Source organism: Bombina bombina, chromosome 4 (assembly GCF_027579735.1).
Source record: "Bombina bombina isolate aBomBom1 chromosome 4, aBomBom1.pri, whole genome shotgun sequence".
In the NCBI taxonomy this organism is placed as follows: Eukaryota; Metazoa; Chordata; class Amphibia; order Anura; family Bombinatoridae; genus Bombina; species Bombina bombina.
Genome location: NC_069502.1, coordinates 95,454,413 through 95,480,455, shown reverse-complemented (window position 1 = coordinate 95,480,455; position 26,043 = coordinate 95,454,413). Strand labels below are relative to the sequence as shown.

Genomic DNA, 26,043 nt, shown 5'->3' with positions numbered 1-26,043 from the left:
GGAGGCGGGAGGGGGAGAGGTGGGATACACAGACCTCAAATGACACAGGGAGAAGAGCAGCCACAGATACAGAGGGAGAGATACACACTAAGGAGAGGGAGGCGGAACAAATACAAAGTTTGAAAATAATTAACTTATCTTCTGCCTCACTAGAAGATTCAGAGTTGGAAGTACTTAGGCTGGGTCTTAACTTTGTACCCTCAGTTGATTTTGATGTATTCGAGACTTTATTAGATGTGAACAAGTTGGTTCGCAAATTAACATTAAAAAAGTTTTTTTCTACAGAAGTGGTTGAAAAGGATGCTGTACAGGTTAACCCTAATGTTGATAGGAGGGTGGAAAATGATTATTTTCAGATAAAAGATGCGGTGGATTTCCTAACTCTGTATCAGCTAGAAAAAGATAGCAATACACTTGAGCATACTAAAAGTTCACATACAGGTTACAGACCTAAGTCAACATTTTACCCCACTAGAAACAGAGGGAACATATTAGAACAATTTCATAAGAGAGTGGAGGAAGACCTAGTGACACTAAAGTCAAAAGGAAAAATACATAGAGAGAATCTAACAGCTAAACAAAAAACGGGCTTAAAACTTTTGAAACAAAGGGAAGATGTGGTAATAAAAAATTCGGACAAGGGAGGCTCCATTGTGATTATGGATAGAAGCTCCTATGTCCAAGAGGCATTGAGACAACTCAATGATGAGGAGGTGTATATAGTGTTACGGGGGAACCCGGTCTTGACTTTCCAAAGAGAAATGAGGAGCTTGTTGGACGACGGGCTGGAGCTTGGGGTAATAGACCCAGATACCTTTGAGTATTTGATGGTGGAGGAGCCGGTTACACCGATCTTCCACCATTTGCCAAAGGTGCATAAGACCTTGGAGGATGTCAAAGGACGCCCAATAGTGTCTGGCATAGGTTCTCTATTTGAGAACCTATCAAACTGGATAGAGTCTCTGCTCCAGCCCGTCGTGTGGAAACTGCCATCATTTCTAAGGGACACTAAGCATCTGTTAAATTTAACAGAAGACTTAGTCTGGGAATCTGACTATAATTGGCTCACCATAGATGTGGTGGGCCTGTACTCAGCCATCCCCCACAAGGAAGGACTAGAAGCTGTTAAATTTATGTTGGACAGCTACAGCGATTATGACACCAACCTCAAAAGTTTCATCTTGCGGACCCTCCTCTTCCTATTAACTCATAACTATTTTGAGTTCAATGGATTGTTTTATCTGCAGAGGCGTGGGACAGCCATGGGGGCAAAATTTGCCCCGGCCTTTGCAAACATCTATATGGGTTGGTGGGAGCTGTCCCACGTCTATGCAGATGACAATCCTTTTAGAAACTCAATTGTAGCATACAAACGCTACATTGACGATTTGATAATGGTTTGGTCTGGTACGGAAGCAGAAAGTGTATCCTTTATGGAATACTTAAACTGTAATAGAGCTGGCTTACAGTTTACTTATGCTTTTGACACCAAAAAAGTACCATATTTAGATGTTGAATTGGAAGGGGACATAGCAGAAGGAGCAGTAATATCAACTTTATATGTAAAGCCAATTGCTGCCAATGCATTTCTCCATGCCAGGAGCTGTCATCCACGCCATATGAATTATGGTGTGGCAAAGGGACAGTTCATAAGGCTGAAACGCAACTGCTCTAGAGAAGCAGATTATCAAAAAGAAAGTAAGTTGTTATGGAAAAAGCTTAAGGCGAGGGGTTACCCCAACGGGCCCCTACGAAAGGCCTACTTTGATGTACAAAAAATCTCTAGGGCAGATTTACTAAAGCCAAGAACAACAGGTACTGAAAAAAGGTCAAGCGAGGTAACATTTGTGACAAACTATTCCAATCAATATAGGGAGGTTTGTGAGATTATTAGGAAGAATTTGACAATCCTAAGGGCAGATGAAGCATTGAAAGATGTGATAGATAAAGGTTGCCAATTTGTTTCAAAAAGAAACTTAACAATTGGCAACATTGTCTCACCGAGTGCACTAAGAAAACCACAGAAGGAAAGCAGCTGGCTCAGCTGTAAAGGGCATTATAAGTGTGGATCACATGGCTGTACTGCATGTGGTTATACCATAAGTAATAAGGTTTTCCAATCATGTTACACACAACGAGTCTTTGACTGTAATTACTGTACGAATTGTCGCTCTGAATTTGCGATTTATGCAATTACCTGCACACACTGTCAGAAACAGTATATAGGGTGCACGACAAGAGAGACACGTGAACGAATACGGGAACATCTTAATGACATTGAGAAAGGGAGAACAGCAACTGGGGCATCTAAGCACTTTATCCACGAGCATGGAGGTAGTGCTAAAACATTTTCCTGGATGATTATAGATATAATCAGAAACAAACCGAGAGGAGGCAGCAGAGTAAATGAGCTATACAAGAAAGAGGCCTTTTGGATCTTCAAATTGAACACGCGCATACCGAAAGGTTTAAATATTGAGACCGATCTGATTAATCATTGGCAATGAATAAGAGAGACTCCAATGTATAAAAGGAAGTATGCTGTTCAATTCGAATTACCAAACTATGGCTTTAGCTCTAGCCACCAGTAGAGAGATGAAACACATAAGAAATCTACACTAAAGATACTATCATATTAAATATGATGGGTTAACCATCCAGAGTGATTGAAAGGTCTACTATCTTGCTCCCTATTTATTAATTCTCCCTCCCATCATTATAATTATAAATGAATAGCTGAAAATAACATCCCCCAGTAACATTTAACAGCAATAGGGAACATATATGCGCGTACACAGAAGTTTATACCAGATTGAGTTAAGTGATATTAAGATAATATAGTGATATATCCAGTTATGGTAAAGGCATAGATTATAATGGGCATTACTGAACATAAACAACAAAAAAATGCATAGAGTGTTATTCTAACAAGTGAATAAGGCAAATATTCTAACGCCAGCAAACAATGTTTATATCCTTTCAAATATATGACTTATGAAATAATCTAACATCCTGTCACTTCTGATTGAAAATCACTTTTTTGGTCTAATTGGGCTTGTAAGTCTCTTTTTATATAATGTCATGAAATAGTACATTGGATAAGTGTCCTTTTTAATAGGGAAATAAAATACTCTTCAGGTATCAGGTGAGCACCAGTAAGCTATTAGAGCCCTCTGACGAATAGGGTAATAGAATTAGGAATATCTAGCACAGATAACCAATCAGTGAAGAGGGAGTGAAATAAAAGTCACCAATTGAATATGACAAGTAGAGTCTATGATTAAGGCTTACTAAAGCCGAAACATGTTAGACATGTCTACCAGATCTGTGCTTTGATTTTAAACAACAAGCTGTGTTTTAAAGAAGGAGAAATAAAAAACATTTTAAGTTTTATACCTGCATCGGTTTTCTTTTGGTGGGTATAGACAAAGCCAGGTTACTGGCGAAACATGTTAGGGGAATGTGGATATATGTTATTTTAATTTATCTACTATTAGAATATTGTCCGTTGTGAAAGTACCTTTATTTGGTTATTTAGAACTAACGAATGCACAGTTATGGCACTTTGCCTCTTTCACTTATATAACTAAGCTAATCTTTCTCATACTATTGAGGACGGGTAATGTCTGCTTAGATTTATGTTAAAAAAAAGGTATAGGCCGGTAATCTTGCAGAGGGAAAAGATATGGCTATCAGGTAATTTCTAATACACAGGGTAAAATTGCTACAACCTAAGACACACCAAGGTATAGACCGGTAATGCTAACAATTATAACTTAGAGGCAACCTAACAATTACACATATTGCTAGTATTTTTAAGATCTGCAAGCTGTTGCGGAGCAATCTAGAACACGTTACAGCACTCCACTGATGCAAGGTATAGGCCAGTAACTAGAGCATCCAATAGCGGAGTAAGGCAAAAGCCAGCAAATTTATACAATAGTATAAGCGGACTACGACAGCAATCATTAAGGTACTAAGATACAAACCAGTAATTTTATACAAAGGTATAGGCCGGTAAATATAGCATTCGATAATATTTTAAGGTATAAGCCTGGGACTGTATATAAAGGTATAGGCCGGTAACGATACCATCTAACAGCATACTAAGTTACAAGCCAGTAATTGTATACAAAGGCATAAGCCGGTAACCATAGTAACTATATACAAAGGTATAGGCCGGTAACTATAGTATCCAATAACGTTTCAAGGCAAAAGTCAATTACTTCATACAAAGGTATAGGCCGGTAACGATACCTTCTATTAGCATATATAGGTACAAGCCAGTAACTTTCCACAAAGCCCAAACAACCCTGTACAGGTTACAGTAACCAGCAAACATATGGTATAGGGCGGTAATAAAAACTTTATATGTTTTACAAATGTATAGGCCGGTAATTTAATTCATTGAACTTTACATCACTATGAACCATCAAAAGGTATAGACAAGTACCCTCCTAATATTACCCTGACCTGTGATGGTATAGGCCGGTAATCTCCAAATAAATATAACCTAAGCAGTGAACTTTACTGATAAGATCCAAGCCACATTATCTAAAAGGAGCAGACTAATAATTATTACCAGGATAAGAATTCTTGGAGACAATACTGCCATCCAATGGTGAAGTTTAGTAATTAACTTTAATCTTTACAAAATATAAGTATCTGAAACTGAAAATTGGTAAAATATTAGGAGAAACACCTAATCCATTACAAGGATCTATCAAAAGTGGTAATCTATCTATTCATTACATAGACAGGATTATGAAACACATGTTATAATTGAAGAACACACAAATATACCTGATTGTAAGAAATTCAATACTGTAAGAGGCAAGAAATTTGAAAAAGTTACTCAATGCCTATGATAGTTCTATACCCAACAAGAGCCTTTAACTCAGCAATACTGGCCACTTCATAGAATGGATATTTCAACCTAATGAATAATAAAAATCATAAGCCATAACATTGTCAAGAAAGTGTCCAGGTTAGCATAAGCCTGATATTTCTATCCTATTTACAACAGGAGCTATCCTTAAGGGTAACCATAAATCTTGGCACCTCTGATACAATAATCATTTATTGAAAATCTGTCTATACCTACAACGTAGCTTACCCACTATCCCCGTCACAATAGAGAAATTGTGATAAATAGTGAACCGGACTCTAATAGTAGATACTAATTTTTAAATGTCTTGTCTGTTTGTGTATATATTATTTTAATGATTTCTATTAAAGGTTAAATTTTAATATATTTTTTTCTAGTACTCCACCCTGCCAGTCTCATATTATCTATCACTTTCAATACATATACAGGAATGTGAGTGCTATACAAGTGTACACCAATATCAGTCTTGTAAAGCCAATGCGGCCTACTTATGAAAGGCCTGTCAGGCATGATCCGATATTGCGGATCATGTCCGACAGACTTCGCTGAATTTGTAGATCAGTACGCTCTCCACATTCAGCATTGCACCAACAGCTCTTGTGAACTGCTGGTGCAACGCTGCCCCCTGCAGATTCACGGCCAATCGGCCGCTAGCAGGGGGGTGTCAATGAACCCGATCGTATTCAATTGGGTTGAATTGCGGCGATGTCTGTCCGCATCCTCAGAGCAGACGGACAGGTTATGGAGCAGCGGTCTTTAGACCGCTGCTTCATAACTGGTTTTTCTGGTGAGCCTGAAGGCTCGACAGAAACACGGGGCTTCAAGCTCCATACGGAGCTTGATAGATATGCCCCAATGGGTGAACTGGGCCAAGGAGCAGTCTGAGGGGCCTATTTATGAAAGGCCTGTTGGACATGATCCGACAGACCTTGCTGACTGCGGAGAGCAATACGCTCTCCGCATTTAGCATTGCACCAGCAGCTCTTGTGAACTGCTGGTGCAACGCCGCCCCCTGCAGATTTGCTACCAATTGCAGTGATGTCTGTCCGCCTCCTCAGAGCAGACGGACAGGTTATGGAGCAGCTGTCTTTAGACTGCTGCTTCATAACTGGTGTTTCTGGTGAGCCTGAAGACTCGCCAGAAACACGGGCCCTCAAGCTCCATCCGGAGCTTGATAGATAGGCCCCTGACAAGCCACCTTGGAGCTGTCATCAGTGGAAAATTCATACCCAGCAAAAGCTTTATATATATTTAAATCAGAGTGCAAGAGCATCATTACAAGTAATACTTGCTTACTATTAATAGAATGAATATTACATCATCTGACTTGTCCCATGGGAGCTGTACATTATTTTTTTATATGCAATTTTAACCCTCCGATCTTATTATATACAATTATTTTTACAATATTTGTATATGTTGCTGTACTTAGTAATTTGTACTGTCCCTTTTAAGTTTAAATACAATTGTGGCAATCAATAGAGTGTGATACCATTGCTTGTTATGCAAGTGTTATAGAGGTACTTAGTATAATGTGCCTTAGAGCTGTAGACTTACACTGATAATGTTAGGAATGTCACCAGTCATATCAGTCCAGGTCAATGTCCAGACAATATGGTAGCAGGTATTCACATCTTTCGTCACTTTGAAATCACTAGTGTTGATATACTGTGCAGTATAATTGTCTGTGTTACTGCGTAATATCTTTCTAAGTTGGGAAGAAGAGATGTGTACAGATATTCCTATAGGAAAAGGAAATAAAATCAAAACACTGGAGAGAACGGTGGCAGAAACAAAAGGCTGAAGATGAGGATCAAGGAGCATGTTCATCAAAATGAAACAGCCCCATTTTTGATGGGTGAAGTTGAGGGGTCGCTGGCTACAACCAAGATTAAAGAAACAATGTGAAGATGCTGAAAGTAGTACATTGTTGCTCTACTAACAAATCATACTAAGAGAATGCAGATTTGATGGTAGAAGTAAACTGGAAAGTTGTTTGAAACTGTAATTTCTCTATCTTAATCATGAAAGAAAAAGATATTGGGGACGATTTATCAACATGTCAATGCATCTGTTTCCGTGTGAGCCTTCAGGCTCGCTAGAAACAGGAGTTAAGAAGCAGCAGTCTTAAGATCGCTGCTCCTCAACTCGTCCGTCACCTCTGAGACGGAGGACAGCAATAAGCCCAATCGGATACGATCAGCTTGATTGACACCCCCTGCTAGCGGCCGATTGTTCGTGAATGTGCAGGGGGCGGCATTGCACAAAAAATGCTTGTGCAATGATAAATGCCGACAGTATATGCTGTCGGCATTTATCGATGTGCCTCGGGCATGATCATGTCCGCTCGCACATTGATAAATCGGCCCCATTGGCTTTAATGTCCCTTTTAACCCAAACAATAAAGCAATGCACTCAAAAAGTGAACACAAGACAGAGGGATTTCAAATATAAAATGGTACAGTAGGAAATATAAAACTTCACAGTAGGAAATAAAAAATGGTGTAGTAGCAAGCATTAAATGGCACAGTAGGAAATAAAAAGTAGTACAGCAGAAAATACTGTATATAATGGTATATTAGGAAATATAAATTACATAGTAGGAAATATAAAATTACACAGTAGGAAATATAAAATGGTACAGTAGGAAATATAAAATTACACAGTAGGAAATATAAAATGATACAGTAGGAAATATAAAATTATGCAGTAGGAAATATAAAATGACACAGAAGGAAATATAAAATGACACAGAAGGAAATATAAAATGACGCAGTAGGAAATATAAAATGGTGCAGTAGGAAATATAAAATGGTACAGTAGGAAATATAAAATTGCACAGTAGGAAATATAAAATGGCGCAGTAGGAAATATAAAATGGTGCAGTAGGAAATATAAAATGGTGCAGTAGGAAATATAAAATGACACAGTAGGAAATATAAAATGACACAGAAGGAAATATAAAATGGTGCAGTAGGAAATATAAAATAGAGGAGTTTGAAATATAAAATGGTGCAGTAGGAAATATAAAATTGTGCAGTAGGAAATATAAAATGGTACAGTAGGAAATATAAAATGGTGTAGTAGGAAATATAAAATGGTGCAGTTGGAAATATAAAATGGTGCAGTAGGAAATATAAAATGGTGCAGTAGGAAATATAAAATGGTACAGTAGGAAATATAAAATGGTGCAGTAGGAATTATAAAATGGTGCAGTAGGAAATATAAAATGGCGCCATAGGAAATATAAAATGGTGCAGCAAGAAACATAATATGGAGCAGTAGGAAACATAAATGATAAAGAAGGAAACATAAAATGGAGCAGAAGGAAATATAAAACAGCAGCGTAGGAAATATTTAATGGTGCAGTAGGAAATATAAAATGGTGCAGAAGGAAATATAAAGCAGCAGCGTAGGAAATATTTAATGGTGCAGTAGGAAATATAAAATGGTGCAGAAGGAAATATAAAGCAGCAGCGTAGGAAATATTTAATGGTGCAGTAGGAAATATAAAATTACACAATAGGAAACATAAAATGGTGCAGTAGGAAACATAAAATGGTACAGTAGGAAATATAAAATGGTGCAGTAGGAAATATAAAATGACACAATAGGAAACATAAAATGGTGCAGTAGGAAACATAAAATGGTACAGTAGGAAATATAAAATGGTGCAGTAGGAAATATAAAATGGTACAGTAGGAAATATAAAATGACACAGTAGGAAATATATAATGGTACAGTAGGAAAAATAAAATGGTGCAGTAGGAAATATAAAATGGTGCAGTAGGAATTATTAAATGACACAGTAGGAAATATAAAATGGCGCCATAGGAAATATAAAATGGTACAGTAGGAAATATAAAATGGTGCAGTAGGAAATATAAAATGACACAGTAGGAAATATAAAATTACACAGTAGGAAATATAAAATGGCTCCATAGGAAATATAAAATGGCTCCATAGGAAATATAAAATGGTGCAGTAGGAAACATAAAATGGTGCAGTAAGAAACATAAAATGGCGCAGTAGGAAATATAAAATTACACAGTAGGAAATATAAAATGGTGCAGTAGGAAACATAAAATGGCGCACTAGGAAAAATAAAATTACACAGTAGGAAATATAAAATGGCGCAGTAGGAAATATAAAATGGGCAAAAAAAGGGGGTTAAATAAACTAGCGCTTAAGAGTTAATATCCCTTGCCCTATTCTCCTACTATCTACTTCCCAGATAGAAAGGTGTATAAAGTGAAAAAGTTATGGAGATTAGGCGCTTAATCTGCAAAAGCGATAAAGGTGTGTATGGAGGTCGTTAGCTAAATATGTAGAAAAAACTGGACCTTGGACAGAATAAGTGAAAAATTCTTCTACAATTTATTTTCAAAATAAAAACATGATAATACCAAGATAAAATAAATCACAATCCCTAAGTGTTGCAACACTATATCGATCAATTCATAAAATTTCTAAAATTCAGATATAAATTTGTTTCATACACAAATAAAAGGATTTATCTGCTCTTTTGTATCCTTTGTTCAAAGATTTTAGATAGAATGTATTCTTTTATTTCAACACAATTAATAATATTTGTCTCTATTTGATATTTTATATCTATATTTCATCAACTTTAAAATTACAAATATGTAGCAAAAACTAACAATTAGTTAAAACAATTTAAATGCAAGATTATAAATGGTGTCCCCACAATGGCTGTTTACTTATATTGGTTGTAATTTTGTGTATCTAAAAAGTTCATCAAAGCATTTGTAAGTAATTGGAGATAAATTACTGAGGGCTGTGTTCTTTATCCTTATATTTATGTTGTGATATATTACGGTTTCACAGTTACCTCTTTGTATCCTCAGTGAGCTTAATTTGTAGAAAAGGAATGTTCCAAACAGTGTTTAGGGGTGATTTTCTTACCCTCTCTTGTGAGCTGTTACTACTCACGGCTTCCCAGCGGTTCCTATGTGTCCTCAGTTTGACTCTCAGACAAGGGGTTCCGGTAGGTAATTTTCTTTGTGTTACCTTGTCACTGGTCTTTGTAGAAGTGCTCTGATTACAGCACCAAACTGTAGACAATCCTTTTGTTTCTGTAACTTGCGCAAGTTAGCTTTTGTGTTTGTAGTTCCTCAATCTCCTGCACTTAAGTACTTCTGTACGCAGGAAAAAAACTGGCTTTTTCTTTCTTGGTGTTCACACAGATATCAACATGTTTCGCCAGCAACCCTGGCTTTATCAAGATCACAAAAGCTAACTTGCGCAAGCCGTGAGTAGTAACAGCTCACAAGAGAGGGTAAGAAAATCACCCCTAAACACTGTTTGGAACATTCCTTTTCTACAAATTAAGCTCACTGAGGATACAAAGAGGTAACTGTGAAACCGTAATATATCACAACATAAATATAAGGATAAAGAACACAGCCCTCAGTAATTTATCTCCAATTACTTACAAATGCTTTGATGAACTTTTTAGATACACAAAATTACAACCAATATAAGTAAACAGCCATTGTGGGGACACCATTTATAATCTTGCATTTAAATTGTTTTAACTAATTGTTAGTTTTTGCTACATATTTGTAATTTTAAAGTTGATAAAATATAGATATAAAATATCAAATAGAGACAAATATTATTAATTGTGTTGAAATAAAAGAATACATTCTATCTAAAATCGTTGAACAAAGGATACAAAAGAGCAGATAAATCCTTTTATTTGTGTATGAAACAAATGTATATCTGAATTTTAGAAATTTTATGAATTGATCGATATAGTGTTGCAACACTTAGGGATTGTGATTTATTTTATCTTGGTATTATCATGTTTTTATTTTGAAAATAAATTGTAGAAGAATTTTTCACTTATTCTGTCCAAGGTCCAGTTTTTTCTACATATTTAGCTAACGACCTCCATACACACCTTTATCCCTTTTGCAGATTAAGCGCCTAATCTCCATAACTTTTTCACGAAATATAAAATGGTGCAGTAGGAAATATAAAATTACACAGTAGGAAATATAAAATGGTGCAGTAGGAAATAAAAAATGGTGCAGTAGGAAATATAAAATGGTACAATAGGAAATATAAAATTACACAGTAGGAAATATAAAATGGTGCAGTAGGAAATATAAAATGGTGTAGTAGGAAATATAAAATTATACAGTAGGAAATATAAGATTAAACAGTAGGAAATAAAAAATGGTGCAGTAGGAAATATAAAATGGTGCAGTAGGAAATATAAAATGATGCAGTAGGAAATATAAAATGGTGCAGTAGGAAATATAAAATTTCACATTAGGAAATATAAAATTACACAGTAGAAAATATAAAATGGTGCAGTAGGAAATATAAAATTACACAGTAGGAAATATAAAATGATACAGTAGGAAATATAAAATGACACAGTAGGAAATATAAAATGAAACAGAAGGAAATATAAAATGACACAGAAGGAAATATAAAATGGTGCAGTAGGAAATATAAAATTACACAGTAGGAAATATAAAATGGTGCAGTAGGAAATATAAAATTACACAGTAGGAAATATAAAATGGTGCAGTAGGAAATATAAAATGGTACAGTAGGAAATATAAAATGGTGCAGTAGGAATTATAAAATGGTGCAGTAGGAAATATAAAATGGCGCCATAGGAAATATAAAATGGTGCAGCAAGAAACATAATATGGAGCAGTAGGAAACATAAATGATAAAGAAGGAAACATAAAATGGAGCAGAAGGAAATATAAAACAGCAGCGTAGGAAATATTTAATGGTGCAGTAGGAAATATAAAATGGTGCAGAAGGAAATATAAAGCAGCAGCGTAGGAAATATTTAATGGTGCAGTAGGAAATATAAAATGGTGCAGAAGGAAATATAAAGCAGCAGCGTAGGAAATATTTAATGGTGCAGTAGGAAATATAAAATTACACAATAGGAAACATAAAATGGTGCAGTAGGAAACATAAAATGGTACAGTAGGAAATATAAAATGGTGCAGTAGGAAATATAAAATGACACAATAGGAAACATAAAATCGTGCAGTAGGAAACATAAAATGGTACAGTAGGAAATATAAAATGGTGCAGTAGGAAATATAAAATGGTACAGTAGGAAATATAAAATGACACAGTAGGAAATATATAATGGTACAGTAGGAAATATAAAATGGTGCAGTAGGAAATATAAAATGGTGCAGTAGGAAATATAAAATGACACAGTAGGAAATATAAAATGACACAGTAGGAAATATAAAATGGCGCCATAGGAAATATAAAATGGTACAGTAGGAAATATAAAATGGTGCAGTAGGAAATATAAAATGACACAGTAGGAAATATAAAATTACACAGTAGGAAATATAAAATGGCTCCATAGGAAATATAAAATGGCTCCATAGGAAATATAAAATGGTGCAGTAGGAAACATAAAATGGTGCAGTAAGAAACATAAAATGGCGCAGTAGGAAATATAAAATTACACAGTAGGAAATATAAAATGGTGCAGTTGGAAACATAAAATGGCGCAGTAGGAAAAATAAAATTACACAGTAGGAAATATAAAATGGCGCAGTAGGAAATATAAAATGGTGCAGTAGGAAATATAAAATTACACAGTAGGAAATATAAAATGGTGCAGTAGGAAATATAAAATGGTGCAGTAGGAAATATAAAATGGTACAGTAGGAAATATAAAATGGTGTAGTAGGAAATATAAAATGGTGCAGTAGGAAATATAAAATGGTGTAGTAGGAAATATAAAATTATACAGTAGGAAATATAAGATTACACAGTAGGAAATATAAAATGGTGCAGTAGGAAATATAAAATGGTGCAGTAGGAAATATAAAATGATGCAGTAGGAAATATAAAATGGTGCAGTAGGAAATATAAAATTACACAGTAGGAAATATAAAATGATACAGTAGGAAATATAAAATGACACAGTAGGAAATATAAAATGAAACAGAAGGAAATATAAAATGACACAGAAGGAAATATAAAATGGTGCAGTAGGAAATATAAAATTACACAGTAGGAAATATAAAATTACACAGTAGGAAATATAAAATTACACAGTAGGAAATATAAAATGACACAGTAGGAAATATAAAATGGTGCAGTAGGAAATATAAAATTACACAGTAGGAAATATAAAATGACACAGTAGGAAATATAAAATGACACAGAAGGAAATATAAAATGGTGCAGTAGGAAATATATAATGGTACAGTAGGAAATATAAAATGGTACAGTAGGAAATATAAAATGGTGCAGTAGGAAATATAAAATGATGCAGTAGGAAATATAAAATGGTGCAGTAGGAAATATAAAATTACACAGTAGAAAATATAAAATGGTGCAGTAGGAAACATAATATGGAGCAGTAGGAAACATAAATGGTAAAGAAGGAAACATAAAATGGAGCAGAAGGAAATATAAAGCAGCAGCGTAGGAAATATTTAATGGTGCAGTAGGAAATATAAAATGGCGCCATAGGAAATATAAAATGGTACAGTAGGAAATATAAAATTACACAGTAGGAAATATAAAATGGCTCCATAGGAAATATAAAATGGCTCCATAGGAAATATAAAATGGTGCAGTAGGAAACATAAAATGGTGCAGTAAGAAACATAAAATGGCGCAGTAGGAAATATAAAATTACTCAGTAGGAAATATAAAATGGTGCAGTAGGAAACATAAAATGGCGCAGTAGGAAAAATAAAATTACACAGTAGGAAATATAAAATGGCGCAGTAGGAAATATAAAATGGTGCAGTAGGAAATATAAAATTACACAGTAGGAAATATAAAATGGTGCAGTAGGAAATATAAAATGGTGCAGTAGGAAATATAAAATGGTACAGTAGGAAATATAAAATTACACAGTATGAAATATAAAATGGTGCAGTAGGAAATATAAAATGGTGTAGTAGGAAATATAAAATTATACAGTAGGAAATATAAGATTACACAGTAGGAAATATAAAATGGTGCAGTAGGAAATATAAAATGGTGCAGTAGGAAATATAAAATAATGCAGTAGGAAATATAAAATGGTGCAGTAGGAAATATAAAATTTCACATTAGGAAATATAAAATTACACAGTAGAAAATATAAAATGGTGCAGTAGGAAATATAAAATTACACAGTAGGAAATATAAAATGATACAGTAGGAAATATAAAATGACACAGTAGGAAATATAAAATGAAACAGAAGGAAATATAAAATGACACAGAAGGAAATATAAAATGGTGCAGTAGGAAATATAAAATTACACAGTAGGAAATATAAAATGGTGCAGTAGGAAAAATAAAATTACACAGTAGGAAATATAAAATGGTGCAGTAGGAAATATAAAATGGTACAGTAGGAAATATAAAATGGTGCAGTAGGAATTATAAAATGGTGCAGTAGGAAATATAAAATGGCGCCATAGGAAATATAAAATGGTGCAGCAAGAAACATAATATGGAGCAGTAGGAAACATAAATGATAAAGAAGGAAACATAAAATGGAGCAGAAGGAAATATAAAACAGCAGCGTAGGAAATATTTAATGGTGCAGTAGGAAATATAAAATGGTGCAGAAGGAAATATAAAGCAGCAGCGTAGGAAATATTTAATGGTGCAGTAGGAAATATAAAATGGTGCAGAGGAAATATAAAGCAGCAGCGTAGGAAATATTTAATGGTGCAGTAGGAAATATAAAATTACACAATAGGAAACATAAAATGGTGCAGTAGGAAACATAAAATGGTGCAGTAGGAAACATAAAATGGTACAGTAGGAAATATAAAATGGTGCAGTAGGAAATATAAAATGGTACAGTAGGAAATATAAAATGACACAGTAGGAAATATATAATGGTACAGTAGGAAATATAAAATGGTGCAGTAGGAAATATAAAATGGTGCAGTAGGAAATATAAAATGACACAGTAGGAAATATAAAATGACACAGTAGGAAATATAAAATGGCGCCATAGGAAATATAAAATGGTACAGTAGGAAATATAAAATGGTGAAGTAGGAAATATAAAATGACACAGTAGGAAATATAAAATTACACAGTAGGAAATATAAAATGGCTCCATAGGAAATATAAAATGGCTCCATAGGAAATATAAAATGGTGCAGTAGGAAACATAAAATGGTGCAGTAAGAAACATAAAATGGCGCAGTAGGAAATATAAAATTACACAGTAGGAAATATAAAATGGTGCAGTAGGAAACATAAAATGGTGCAGTAGGAAAAATAAAATTACACAGTAGGAAATATAAAATGGCGCAGTAGGAAATATAAAATGGTGCAGTAGGAAATATAAAATTACACAGTAGGAAATATAAAATGGTGCAGTAGGAAATATAAAATGGTACAGTAGGAAATATAAAATTACACAGTACTAAATATAAAATGGTGCAGTAGGAAATATAAAATGGTGTAGTAGGAAATATAAAATTATACAGTAGGAAATATAAGATTACACAGTAGGAAATATAAAATGGTGCAGTAGGAAATATAAAATGGTGCAGTAGGAAATATAAAATGATGCAGTAGGAAATATAAAATGGTGCAGTAGGAAATATAAAATTACACAGTAGGAAATATAAAATGATACAGTAGGAAATATAAAATGACACAGTAGGAAATATAAAATGAAACAGAAGGAAATATAAAATGACACAGAAGGAAATATAAAATGGTGCAGTAGGAAATATAAAATTACACAGTAGGAAATATAAAATGGTGCAGTAGGAAATATAAAATTACACAGTAGGAAATATAAAATTACACAGTAGGAAATATAAAATGGTGCAGTAGGAAATATAAAATTACACAGTAGGAAATATAAAATGACACAGTAGGAAATATAAAATGACACAGAAGGAAATATAAAATGGTGCAGTAGGAAATATATAATGGTGCAGTAGGAAATATAAAATTACACAGTAGGAAATATAAAATGGTGCAGTAGGAAATATAAAATTACACAGTAGGAAATATAAAATTACACAGTAGGAAATATAAAATGGTGCAGTAGGAAATATAAAATTACACAGTAGGAAATATAAAATGACACAGTAGGAAATATAAAATGACACAGAAGGAAATATAAACTGGTGCAGTAGGAAATATATAATGGTACAGTAGGAAATATAAAATGGTACAGTAGGAAATATAAAATGGTGCAGTAGGAAATATAAAATGATGCAGTAGGAAATATAAAATGGTGCAGTAGGAAATATAAAATTACACAGTAGAAAATATAAAATGGTGCAGTAGGAAACATAATATGGAGCAGTAGGAAACATAAATGGTAAAGAAGGAAACATAAAATGGAGCAGAAGGAAATATAAAGCAGCAGCGTAGGAAATATTTAATGGTGCAGTAGGAAATATAAAATGGTGCAGAAGGAAATATAAAGCAGCAGCGTAGCAAATATTTAATGGTGCAGTAGGAAATATAAAATGGTGCAGTAGGAAATATAAAATGACACAATAGGAAACATAAAATGGTGCAGTAGGAAACATAAAATGGTACAGTAGGAAATATAAAATGGTGCAGTAGGAAATATAAAATGGTGCAGTAGGAAATATAAAATTACACAGTAGGAAATATAAAATGGCGCCATAGGAAATATAAAATGGTACAGTAGGAAATATAAAATGGTGCAGTAGGAAATATAAAATGACACAGTAGGAAATATAAAATGGCGCCATAGGAAATATAAAATAGTACAGTAGGAAATATAAAATGGTGCAGTAGGAAATATAAAATGACACAATAGGAAACATAAAATGGTGCAGTAGGAAATATAAAATTACACAGTAGGAAATATAAAATGGCGCAGTCGGAAATATAAAATGGCGCCATAGGAAATCTAAAATGGTGCAGTAGGAAACATAAAATGGTGCAGTAGGAAACATAAAATGGCACAGTAGGAAATATAAAATTACACAGTAGGAAATATAAAATGGTGCAGTAGGAAATATAAAATGGTGCAGTAGGAAATATAAAATTACACAGTAGGAAATATAAAATGGTACAGTAGGAAATATAAAATTACACAGTAGGAAATATAAAATGGTGCAGTAGGAAATATAAAATTACACAGTAGGAAATATAAAATTACACAGTAGGAAATATAAAATGGTGCAGTAGGAAATATGATGCAGTAGGAAATATAAAATGGTGAAGTAGGAAATATAAAATTACACAGTAGGAAATATAAAATGATACAGTAGGAAATATAAAATGACACAGTAGGAAATATAAAATGAAACAGAAGGAAATATAAAATGACACAGAAGGAAATATAAAATGGTGCAGTAGGAAATATAAAATTACACAGTAGGAAATATAAAATCACACAGTAGGAAATATAAAATGGTGCAGTAGGAAATATAAAATGACACAGTAGGAAATATAAAATGACACAGTAGGAAATATAAAATGACACAGAAGGAAATATAAAATGGTGCAGTAGGAAATATATAATGGTACAGTAGGAAATATAAAATGGTACAGTAGGAAATATAAAATGGTGCAGTAGGAAATATAAAATGATGCAGTAGGAAATATAAAATGGTGCAGTAGGAAATATAAAATGGTGCAGTAGGAAATATAAAATTACACAGTAGAAAATATAAAATGGTGCAGTAGGAAACATACTATGGAGCAGTAGGAAACATAAATGGTAAAGAAGGAAACATAAAATGGAGCAGAAGGAAATATAAAGCAGCAACGTAGGAAATATTTAATGGTGCAGTAGGAAATATAAAATGGTGCAGAAGGAAATATAAAGCAGCAGCGTAGCAAATATTTAATGGTGCAGTAGGAAATATAAAATGGTGCAGTAGGAAATATAAAATGACACAATAGGAAACATAAAATGGTGCAGTAGGAAACATAAAATGGTACAGTAGGAAATATAAAATGGTGCAGTAGGAAATATAAAATGGTGCAGTAGGAAATATAAAATTACACAGTAGGAAATTTAAAATGGCGCCATAGGAAATATAAAATGGTACAATAGGAAATATAAAATGGTGCAGTAGGAAATATAAAATGACACAATAGGAAACATAAAATGGTGCAGTAGGAAACATAAAATGGTACAGTAGGAAATATAAAATGGTGCAGAAGGAAATATAAAATGGTGCAGTAGGAAATATAAAATTACACAGTAGGAAATATAAAATGGCGCCATAGGAAATATAAAATGGCGCCATAGGAAATATAAAATAGTACAGTAGGAAATATAAAATGGTGCAGTAGGAAATATAAAATGACACAATAGGAAACATAAAATGGTGCAGTAGGAAATATAAAATTACACAGTAGGAAATATAAAATGGCGCAGTCGGAAATATAAAATGGCGCCATAGGAAATATAAAATGGTGCAGTAGGAAACATAAAATGGTGCAGTAGGAAACATAAAATGGCACAGTAGGAAATATAAAATTACACAGTAGGAAATATAAAATGGTGCAGTAGGAAATATAAAATGGTGCAGTAGGAAATATAAAATTACACAGTAGGAAATATAAAATGGTACAGTAGGAAATATAAAATTACACAGTAGGAAATATAAAATGGTGCAGTAGGAAATATAAAATTACACAGTAGGAAATATAAAATTACACAGTAGGAAATATAAAATGGTGCAGTAGGAAATATAAAATTGTGCAGTAGGAAATATGATGCAGTAGGAAATATAAAATGGTGAAGTAGGAAATATAAAATTACACAGTAGGAAATATAAAATTACACAGTAGAAAATATAAAATGGTGCAGTAGGAAATATAAAATTACACAGTAGGAAATATAAAATGATACAGTAGGAAATATAAAATGACACAATAGGAAATATAAAATGAAACAGAAGGAAATATAAAATGACACAGAAGGAAATATAAAATGACACAGAAGGAAATATAAAATGGTGCAGTAGGAAATATAAGATTACACAGTAGGAAATATAAAATGGTGCAGTAGGAAATATAAAATTACACAGTAGGAAATATAAAAGTATGCAGTAGGAAATATAAAATGACACAGTAGGAAACACTAACACCTAACCAAACCCTACAATTAAATAAATACCCTAATTTAAATACAATTAACTAAATTCAAAACAATTAGCTAAATTACAAAAAAACTAACACTAAATTACAGAAAATAAAAAACAAATTACAAGATCTTTAAACTAATTACACCTAATCTTATAGCCCTATCAAAATAAAAAAGCCCACCCAAAATGTAAAAAAACCTTAGCCTAAACTAAACTACCAATAGTTCTTAAAAGGGCCTTTTGTGGGGAATTGCCCCAAAGAAATCAGCTCTTTTACCTGTAAAAAAAAATACAAACAACTCCCCCAACAGTAAAACCCACCACCCACACAACCAACCCCCCAAATAAAACCCTAAATTAAAAAACCTAAGCTCCCCATTGCCCTGAAAAGGGCATTTGGATGAGCATTGCCCTTAAAAGGGCATTTAGCTATATTGTGGCCCAAAGCCCTAACCTAAAAATAAAACCCACCCAATACACCCTTAAAAAACCCTAACACTAACCCCCGAAGATCCACTTACCGGGATAAGTCTTCATCCAAGTGGCAAGATGTCCTCAACGAAGCCTGCAGAAGTGGTCCTCCAGACAGGCAGAAGTGGTCCTCCAGACGGGCAGAAGTCTTCATCCAGACGGCATCTTCTATCTTCATCCATCCGGCGTGGAGCATCCTCTTCCAACAACAACTACCCAACGAATGAAGGTACCTTTAAGTGATATCATCCAAGATGGTGTCCCTTAGATTCCGATTGGCTGATTGAATTCTATCAGCCAACCAGAATTAAAGTTGAAAAAATCCTATTGGATGATGCAATTAATTAGCTTAATGGTGCTTAAGCACCATTTAGCCAATGGTTCTTAAGCCATCGCTGAAGTTCTTTCCTTAGTTTTAAACACTAGTATATCATTACATTTTAAGAATAAAACAATTTAAACATACATACATACACATCCACACACACATACTCTATATATAACATTTATATTTTACTGTTAATACACTCTCTCATAATTTCCCGCCTTGACTATTGCAACTCCATAATCTCTGGTATTCCTAGCTGCCTTCTATCGTCTTTACAATCCATAATGAATGGATTTCCAGGCTGATCTTCTTTACACATACCTCTTCATCTGCTACACCTCTCTGCCAATCCTTCACTGGCTTCCTCTTGCTTCCAGAATTAAAAAACAATCCTGACTCTAACATTCAAGGCCCTCAATAACACTGCTCCCCTTATATTTCAGAACACGTCTCCAGATACTTTCCCTCCCGTTCTCTTTGTTCTGCTCAAGATCTCCTGCTTTCTTCCTCTCTTGTTATCTCCTCACATTTCCGTCTACATATTTTGTGTACCCGATGAATGAAGGTACTTTTAAGTGATGTTATCCAAGATGGTGTCCCTTAGATTCCGATTGGCTGATTGAATTCTATCAGCCAATCGGAATTAAGGTTGAAAAAATTCCTATTGGCTGATGCAATCAGCCAATAGGATTGAACTCACATTCTATTGGCTGATCGGAACAGCCAATAGGATTTTTTCAACCTTAATTCAGATTGGCTGATAGAATTCTATCAGCCAATCGGAATCTAAGGGACGCCATCTTGGATAACGTCACTTAAAGGTACCTTCATTCAGCGGGTAGTCGTCATTGGAATAGGATGCTCCGCGCCGGATGTCTTGAAGATGGACCCACTCCGCGCCGGATGGATGAAGATAGAAGATGCCGTCTGGATGAAGACTTCTGCCCATCTGGGGGACCACTTCTGCTGGCTTCTTTGAGGACATCTTGCTGCTTGGATGAAGACTTCTCCTGGTAAGTGGATCTTCGAGGGTTAGTGTTAGGATTTTTTTAAGGGTGTATTGGGTGGGTTTTAGTTTTAGGTTAGGGCTTTGGGCCACAATAGAGCTAAATGCCCTTTTAAGGGCAATGCCCATCCAAATGCCCTTTTCAGGGCATTTGGATGGGCATAGTTAGGGTTTTATTTAGGGGATTGGTTGTGTGGGTGGTGGGTTTTACTGTTGGGGGGGTTGTTTGTATATTTTTTTAAAGGTAAAAGAGCTGATTTCTTTGGGGCAATGCCCGCAAAAGGCCCTTTTGAGGGCTATTGGTAGTTTAGTTTAGGCTAGGGTTTTTTTTTTATTTTGGGTGGGCTTTTTTATTTTGATAGGGCTATTAGATTAGGTGTAATTAGTTTAAAGATCTTGTAATTTTTTTTCTGTAATTTAGTATTTTTTTGTAATTTAGTTAATTGTTTTGAATTTAGTTAATTGTATTTAATTTAGGGAGTTTATTTAATTGTATGGTTAGGTTAGGTGTTAGTGTAAGACAGGTTAGGTTTTATTTTACAGGTCAATTTGTATTTATTTTAGCTAGGTAGTTATTAAATAGTTAATAACTATTTAGTAACTATTCTACCTAGTTAAAATAAATGCAAACTTGCCTGTAAAATAAAATAAACCCTAAGATAGATACAATGTAACTATTAGTAGTATATTGTAGCTAGCTTAGGGTTTATTTTACAGGTAAGTATTTAGTTTTAAATATGAATAATTTAGGTAATAATTATAGGTTTTATTTATATTTATTTTAATTATATTTAAGTTAGGGGGTGTTACAGTTAGACTTAGGTTTAAGGGTCAATAATATTTAACTAGTGTTTGTGATGCGGGAGTACGGCGGTTTAGGGGTTAATATGTTTATTATAGTGGCGCCGATGTTGGGGGCGGCAGATTAGGGGTTAATAACATTATGTAGTTTGTGGCGATGTTGTGGGCAGCAGATTAGGGGTTAAAAAGTGTAGGTAGGTTGTGGCGACATTGGGGGTGGCAGATTAGGGGTTAATAAATATAATGTAGGTGGCGGCGATGTCTGGAGTGGCAGATTAGGGGTTAATAAATATAATGTAGGTGTCGGCGATATCGGGGGTGGCAGATTACGTGTTAATAAGTGTAAGATTAGGGGTGTTTAGACTCGGGGTTCATGTTAGGGTGTTAGGTGTAAACATAAATTTAGTTTCCCCATAGGAATCAATGGGGCTGCGTTACTGAGCTTTACGCTGCTTTTTGACAGATGTAAGACTTTTTTTCAGCCGGCTCTCCCCTTTGATGTCTATGGGGAAATCATGCACGAGCACGTACAACCAGCTCACCGCTGACTTAAGCAGCGCTGATATTGGAGTGCGGTATGAAGCACAATGCGAGCTCAAGCCTATTGACTGATTGGATCAGCCAATAGGATTGAACTTCAATCCTATTGGCTGATTGCATCAGCCAATAGGATTTTTTCTACCTTAATTCCAATTGGCTGATAGAATTCTATCAGCCAATCAGAATTGAAGGGATGCCATCTTGGATGATGTCATTTAAAGGAACCTTCATTCAGTGTTAGCCGTCGGAAGGAAGGGGATGCTCTGCGTCGGATGTCTTGAAGATGCAGTTGCTCCACGCCGGATGGATGAAGATAGAAGATGCCATCTGGATGAAGACTTCTGCCCGTCTGGAGGACCACTTCGCCCGGGTTGGATGAAGACTTCTCCTGGCTTCGTTGAGGACTTCGGCCCGGTTGGATGAAGACTTCTCCCAGTAAGGTGATCTTCAAGAGGTTAGTGCTAGGTTTTTTTAAGGGGGTATTGGGAGGGTTTTAGGTAAAAGAGCTGATTACTTTGGGGCAATGCCCCACAAAAGGCCCTTTTAAGGGCTATTTGTAATTAAGTGTAGGGTAGGGCTTTTTTTATTTTGGGGGGGCTTTTTTATTTTGTTAGGGGGATTAGATTAGGTGTAATTAGTTTAAAAATCTTGTAATTTGTTTATTTTTTTCTGTAATTTATTGTTTTTATTTTTGTACTTTAGCTAATTTTATTTAATTGTATTTAATTGAATTTAATTTAGGGAATTAATTTAATTATAGTGTAGTGTTAGGTGTAATTGTAACTTAGGTTAGGTTTTATTTCACAGGTACTTTTGTATTTATTTTAGCTAGGTAGCTAGTAAATAGTTAATAACTATTTACTAACTATTCTACCTAGTTAAAATAAATACAAACTTGCCTGTAAAATAAAAATAAACCCTAAACTAGCTACAATGTAACTATTAGTTATATTGTAGCTAGCTTAGGGTTTATTTTATAGGTAAGTATTTAGTTTTAAATAGGAATAATTTAGTTAATGATAGGAATATTTATTTCAATTTCTTTTAATTATATTTAAGTTAGGGGTGTTAGGTTTAGGGTTAGACTTAGGTTTAGGAGTTAATAACTTTAATATAGTGGCGGCGACGTTGGGGGTGTCAGATTAGGGGTTAATAAATGTAGGTAGGTGGCGGCGATGTTAGTGCCGGCAGATTAGGGGTTAATAATATTTAGCTAATGTTTGCGAGGCTGGAGTGCGGCGGTTTAGGGGTTAATATATTTATTATAGTGGCGGCGATGTCCGGTTCAGCAGATTAGGGGTTACATTTTTTTTTTAGTGTTTGAGATGTGGGAGGGCCTCGGTTTAGGGGTTAATAGGCCATTTATGGGTGTTAGCGTACTTTTTAGCACTTTAGTTAAGAGTTTTATGCAATGGCGTTGTAGTGTAAAACTCTTAACTACTGACTTTCAATGCGGTACCAGTCGACAGGAAATATAAAATGGTGCAGTAGGAAATATAAAATGACACAGTAGGAAACATACAATGGTAATGTAATTCAGACAGCATCTATCTATTCCTATTTTAGTCATGCAAAGCAAAAGAAATGTTGCACTTTTAAGGTACACTCTGATTTTTTGACTGTGGCTTGAGGACCACTGGCTCGGTATTACCTGGTATAATAGTTTCCAATAAACGGATGGAAAATGTTCCTCCAATAGGGGGTGATGCTTCTTGTAATCTTTGCACAGTAAGAGCAATAGTTTCATCTTCAGATCTCAGTGACTGATGTAGATAATTATCTGTTGCAGGTCCCAATAAAGCCCCACTTAAAAAGAAAAAAATCAGATGTATAAATAACTACCTATCTATGATATTGAAACACCGGATAATTATGTTCAAATTGCAAAAACAACATTTTACCAAATCTTTATAAGAGGAAGTTGTTGGGCGCAGTTGGCCACTAAAGAAATTAGGTTATATGTAGGGTATGATCCAGTAACAGTAACTGTTTCAAGCAGATGACCACCAGGGCGAGCAGGTCCAGGGATGATTTGCAAAACTGAAACAAAGATAAAACATTATGGTCAAGATTACAAATGTAGTGCAAAAATATTGTGCATTAACATCGCTCATGTTAAATCAATAGCTCTTCTATTTTTGTTTTCAAGCTAATAGCAATATTTTAGAATTCAAGCAATAGTCTAGAGGTATACTGTTGGATAGTGAGAGTCCAGTAAATCCCTCACATAATAGACTTATATTTGGGTGTGCTGAAAACTCATGCTAGCTATCACTCTAGCTATCCAATGGTGCTTAAACCATCGCTGAAGTACTGAAGTTCTTTCCTTAGTTTTAAACACTAGTATATCATTACATTTTAAGAATAAAACAATTTAAACATACATACACATCCACACACACATACTCTATATATAACATTTATATTTTAGTGTTAATACACTCTCTCATTTCCCGCCTTGACTATTGCAACTCCATAATCTCTGGTATTCCTAGCTGCCTTCTATCTCCTTTACAATCCATAATGAATGGATTTCCAGGCTGATCTTCCTTACACATCCCTCATCATCTGCTACACCTCTTTGCCAATCCTTCACTGGCTTCCTCTTGCTTCCAGAATTAAAAAACAATCCTGACTCTAACATTCAAGGCCCTCAATAAAACTGCTCCCCTTATATCTCAGAACACGTCTCCAGATACTTTCCCTCCCGTTCTCTTTGTTCTGCTCAAGATCTCCTGCTTTCTTCCTCTCTTGTTATCTCCCACATTTCCGTCTACATATTTTGTGGAACTCTTTTCCTTGGTCCACAAGGCTCTCCCCTAGTTTAGTTAAATACTCTACTGCCCAGGGATGCATACAGTGTACAATGACCTTTTCTGACCTCAGTTCCTTCCTCTCATCCTTCTGTCATCCCATTAAACTCCCTTAGCATGTAAACCTACAAACCCAGCTGTTTTGTAGATCCCCTTCATGAGAACTGATTTACAACAGTGCAGTGCCCTCTACTCATTTGTTCTCTATAAATGTTAGCTTGCATATCATACCTATGTTTATAGCGCTATGGAATCTGTTGGCACTCTACAAAAAACTGCTAATAATAATAGTGTTCAAGAAATAGTCTCAGATGCTCTGTTGAATAGTGAGGGTCCAGTAAACCCCTCACATAATAGACCTCTATTGGGTTGTGTGCAAACTCGTGTCAGCTATCGCTCCAGCGCTAAGCCAATGGTGATGTATACACATATATGTCATAGAACATATTCCTTTATATCCACTTTAAAACCCTTTTTTTTATTAATAAACATTTATTTTAGAAGTAATAATTAAAATAAATATAACTTAAATACTTAATTATATATATATATATATATATATATATATATATATATATATATATATATATATATATATATATATATAATTGTCATGTGTTTTTATGCAAATTATTAAGCTATACTTGTTTACTTCAGGTCTCCAAAAGAGCAAAATTTTTCAGCAATATTTTGTATGGTGTTCGACCAGAACATTTAAATCACCACTTGCAATAAAAGCGCTAATAGCAATCCCTGCAATATCCCTTAGAAGTATTGGGCATGCTAAAAGAATGTTGTCAGCATTAAGATTCTCTGGTTAACCTTTTTTACTACCCACTTGTAATACCAAATTGTGCTAAGTTCTTAGCGCGGGACCGAAGATAAAATAAGCCGAAGATAAGACAAGCTGTCGGCATGTAACATTGCACAAGCATTTCTGCAATGCCGCCCCCTGCACACTCGCAGCCAATCGGCTGCTAGCAGGGTTGTCAATCATCCCAATCGTATCGGATCAGGATAATTTAATTAGGTGGCGGAGAAGTTAAGAAGCAGTGATCTTGCGACTGCTGCTTCTTACCTTACGTTTCAAGCGAGCCTGAAACTTCAGGC

General features: G+C 34.5%; 1 protein-coding gene across 1 annotated transcript in view; it reads right to left on the bottom strand.

Moving 5' to 3' along the window:
• The window catches only part of PKHD1 (PKHD1 ciliary IPT domain containing fibrocystin/polyductin), a 1,710,134-nt gene that overhangs the window by 1,354,579 nt on the left and 329,512 nt on the right, over window positions 1-26,043 (bottom strand). The window contains exons 23-25 of the mRNA XM_053709557.1: window positions 24,022-24,160; window positions 23,772-23,926; window positions 6,446-6,630 (exon numbers count right to left, since the gene is read on the bottom strand). Coding sequence (XP_053565532.1) covers window positions 6,446-6,630; window positions 23,772-23,926; window positions 24,022-24,160 — 479 coding nt within the window. The remainder of the gene's footprint in view (window positions 1-6,445; window positions 6,631-23,771; window positions 23,927-24,021; window positions 24,161-26,043) is intronic.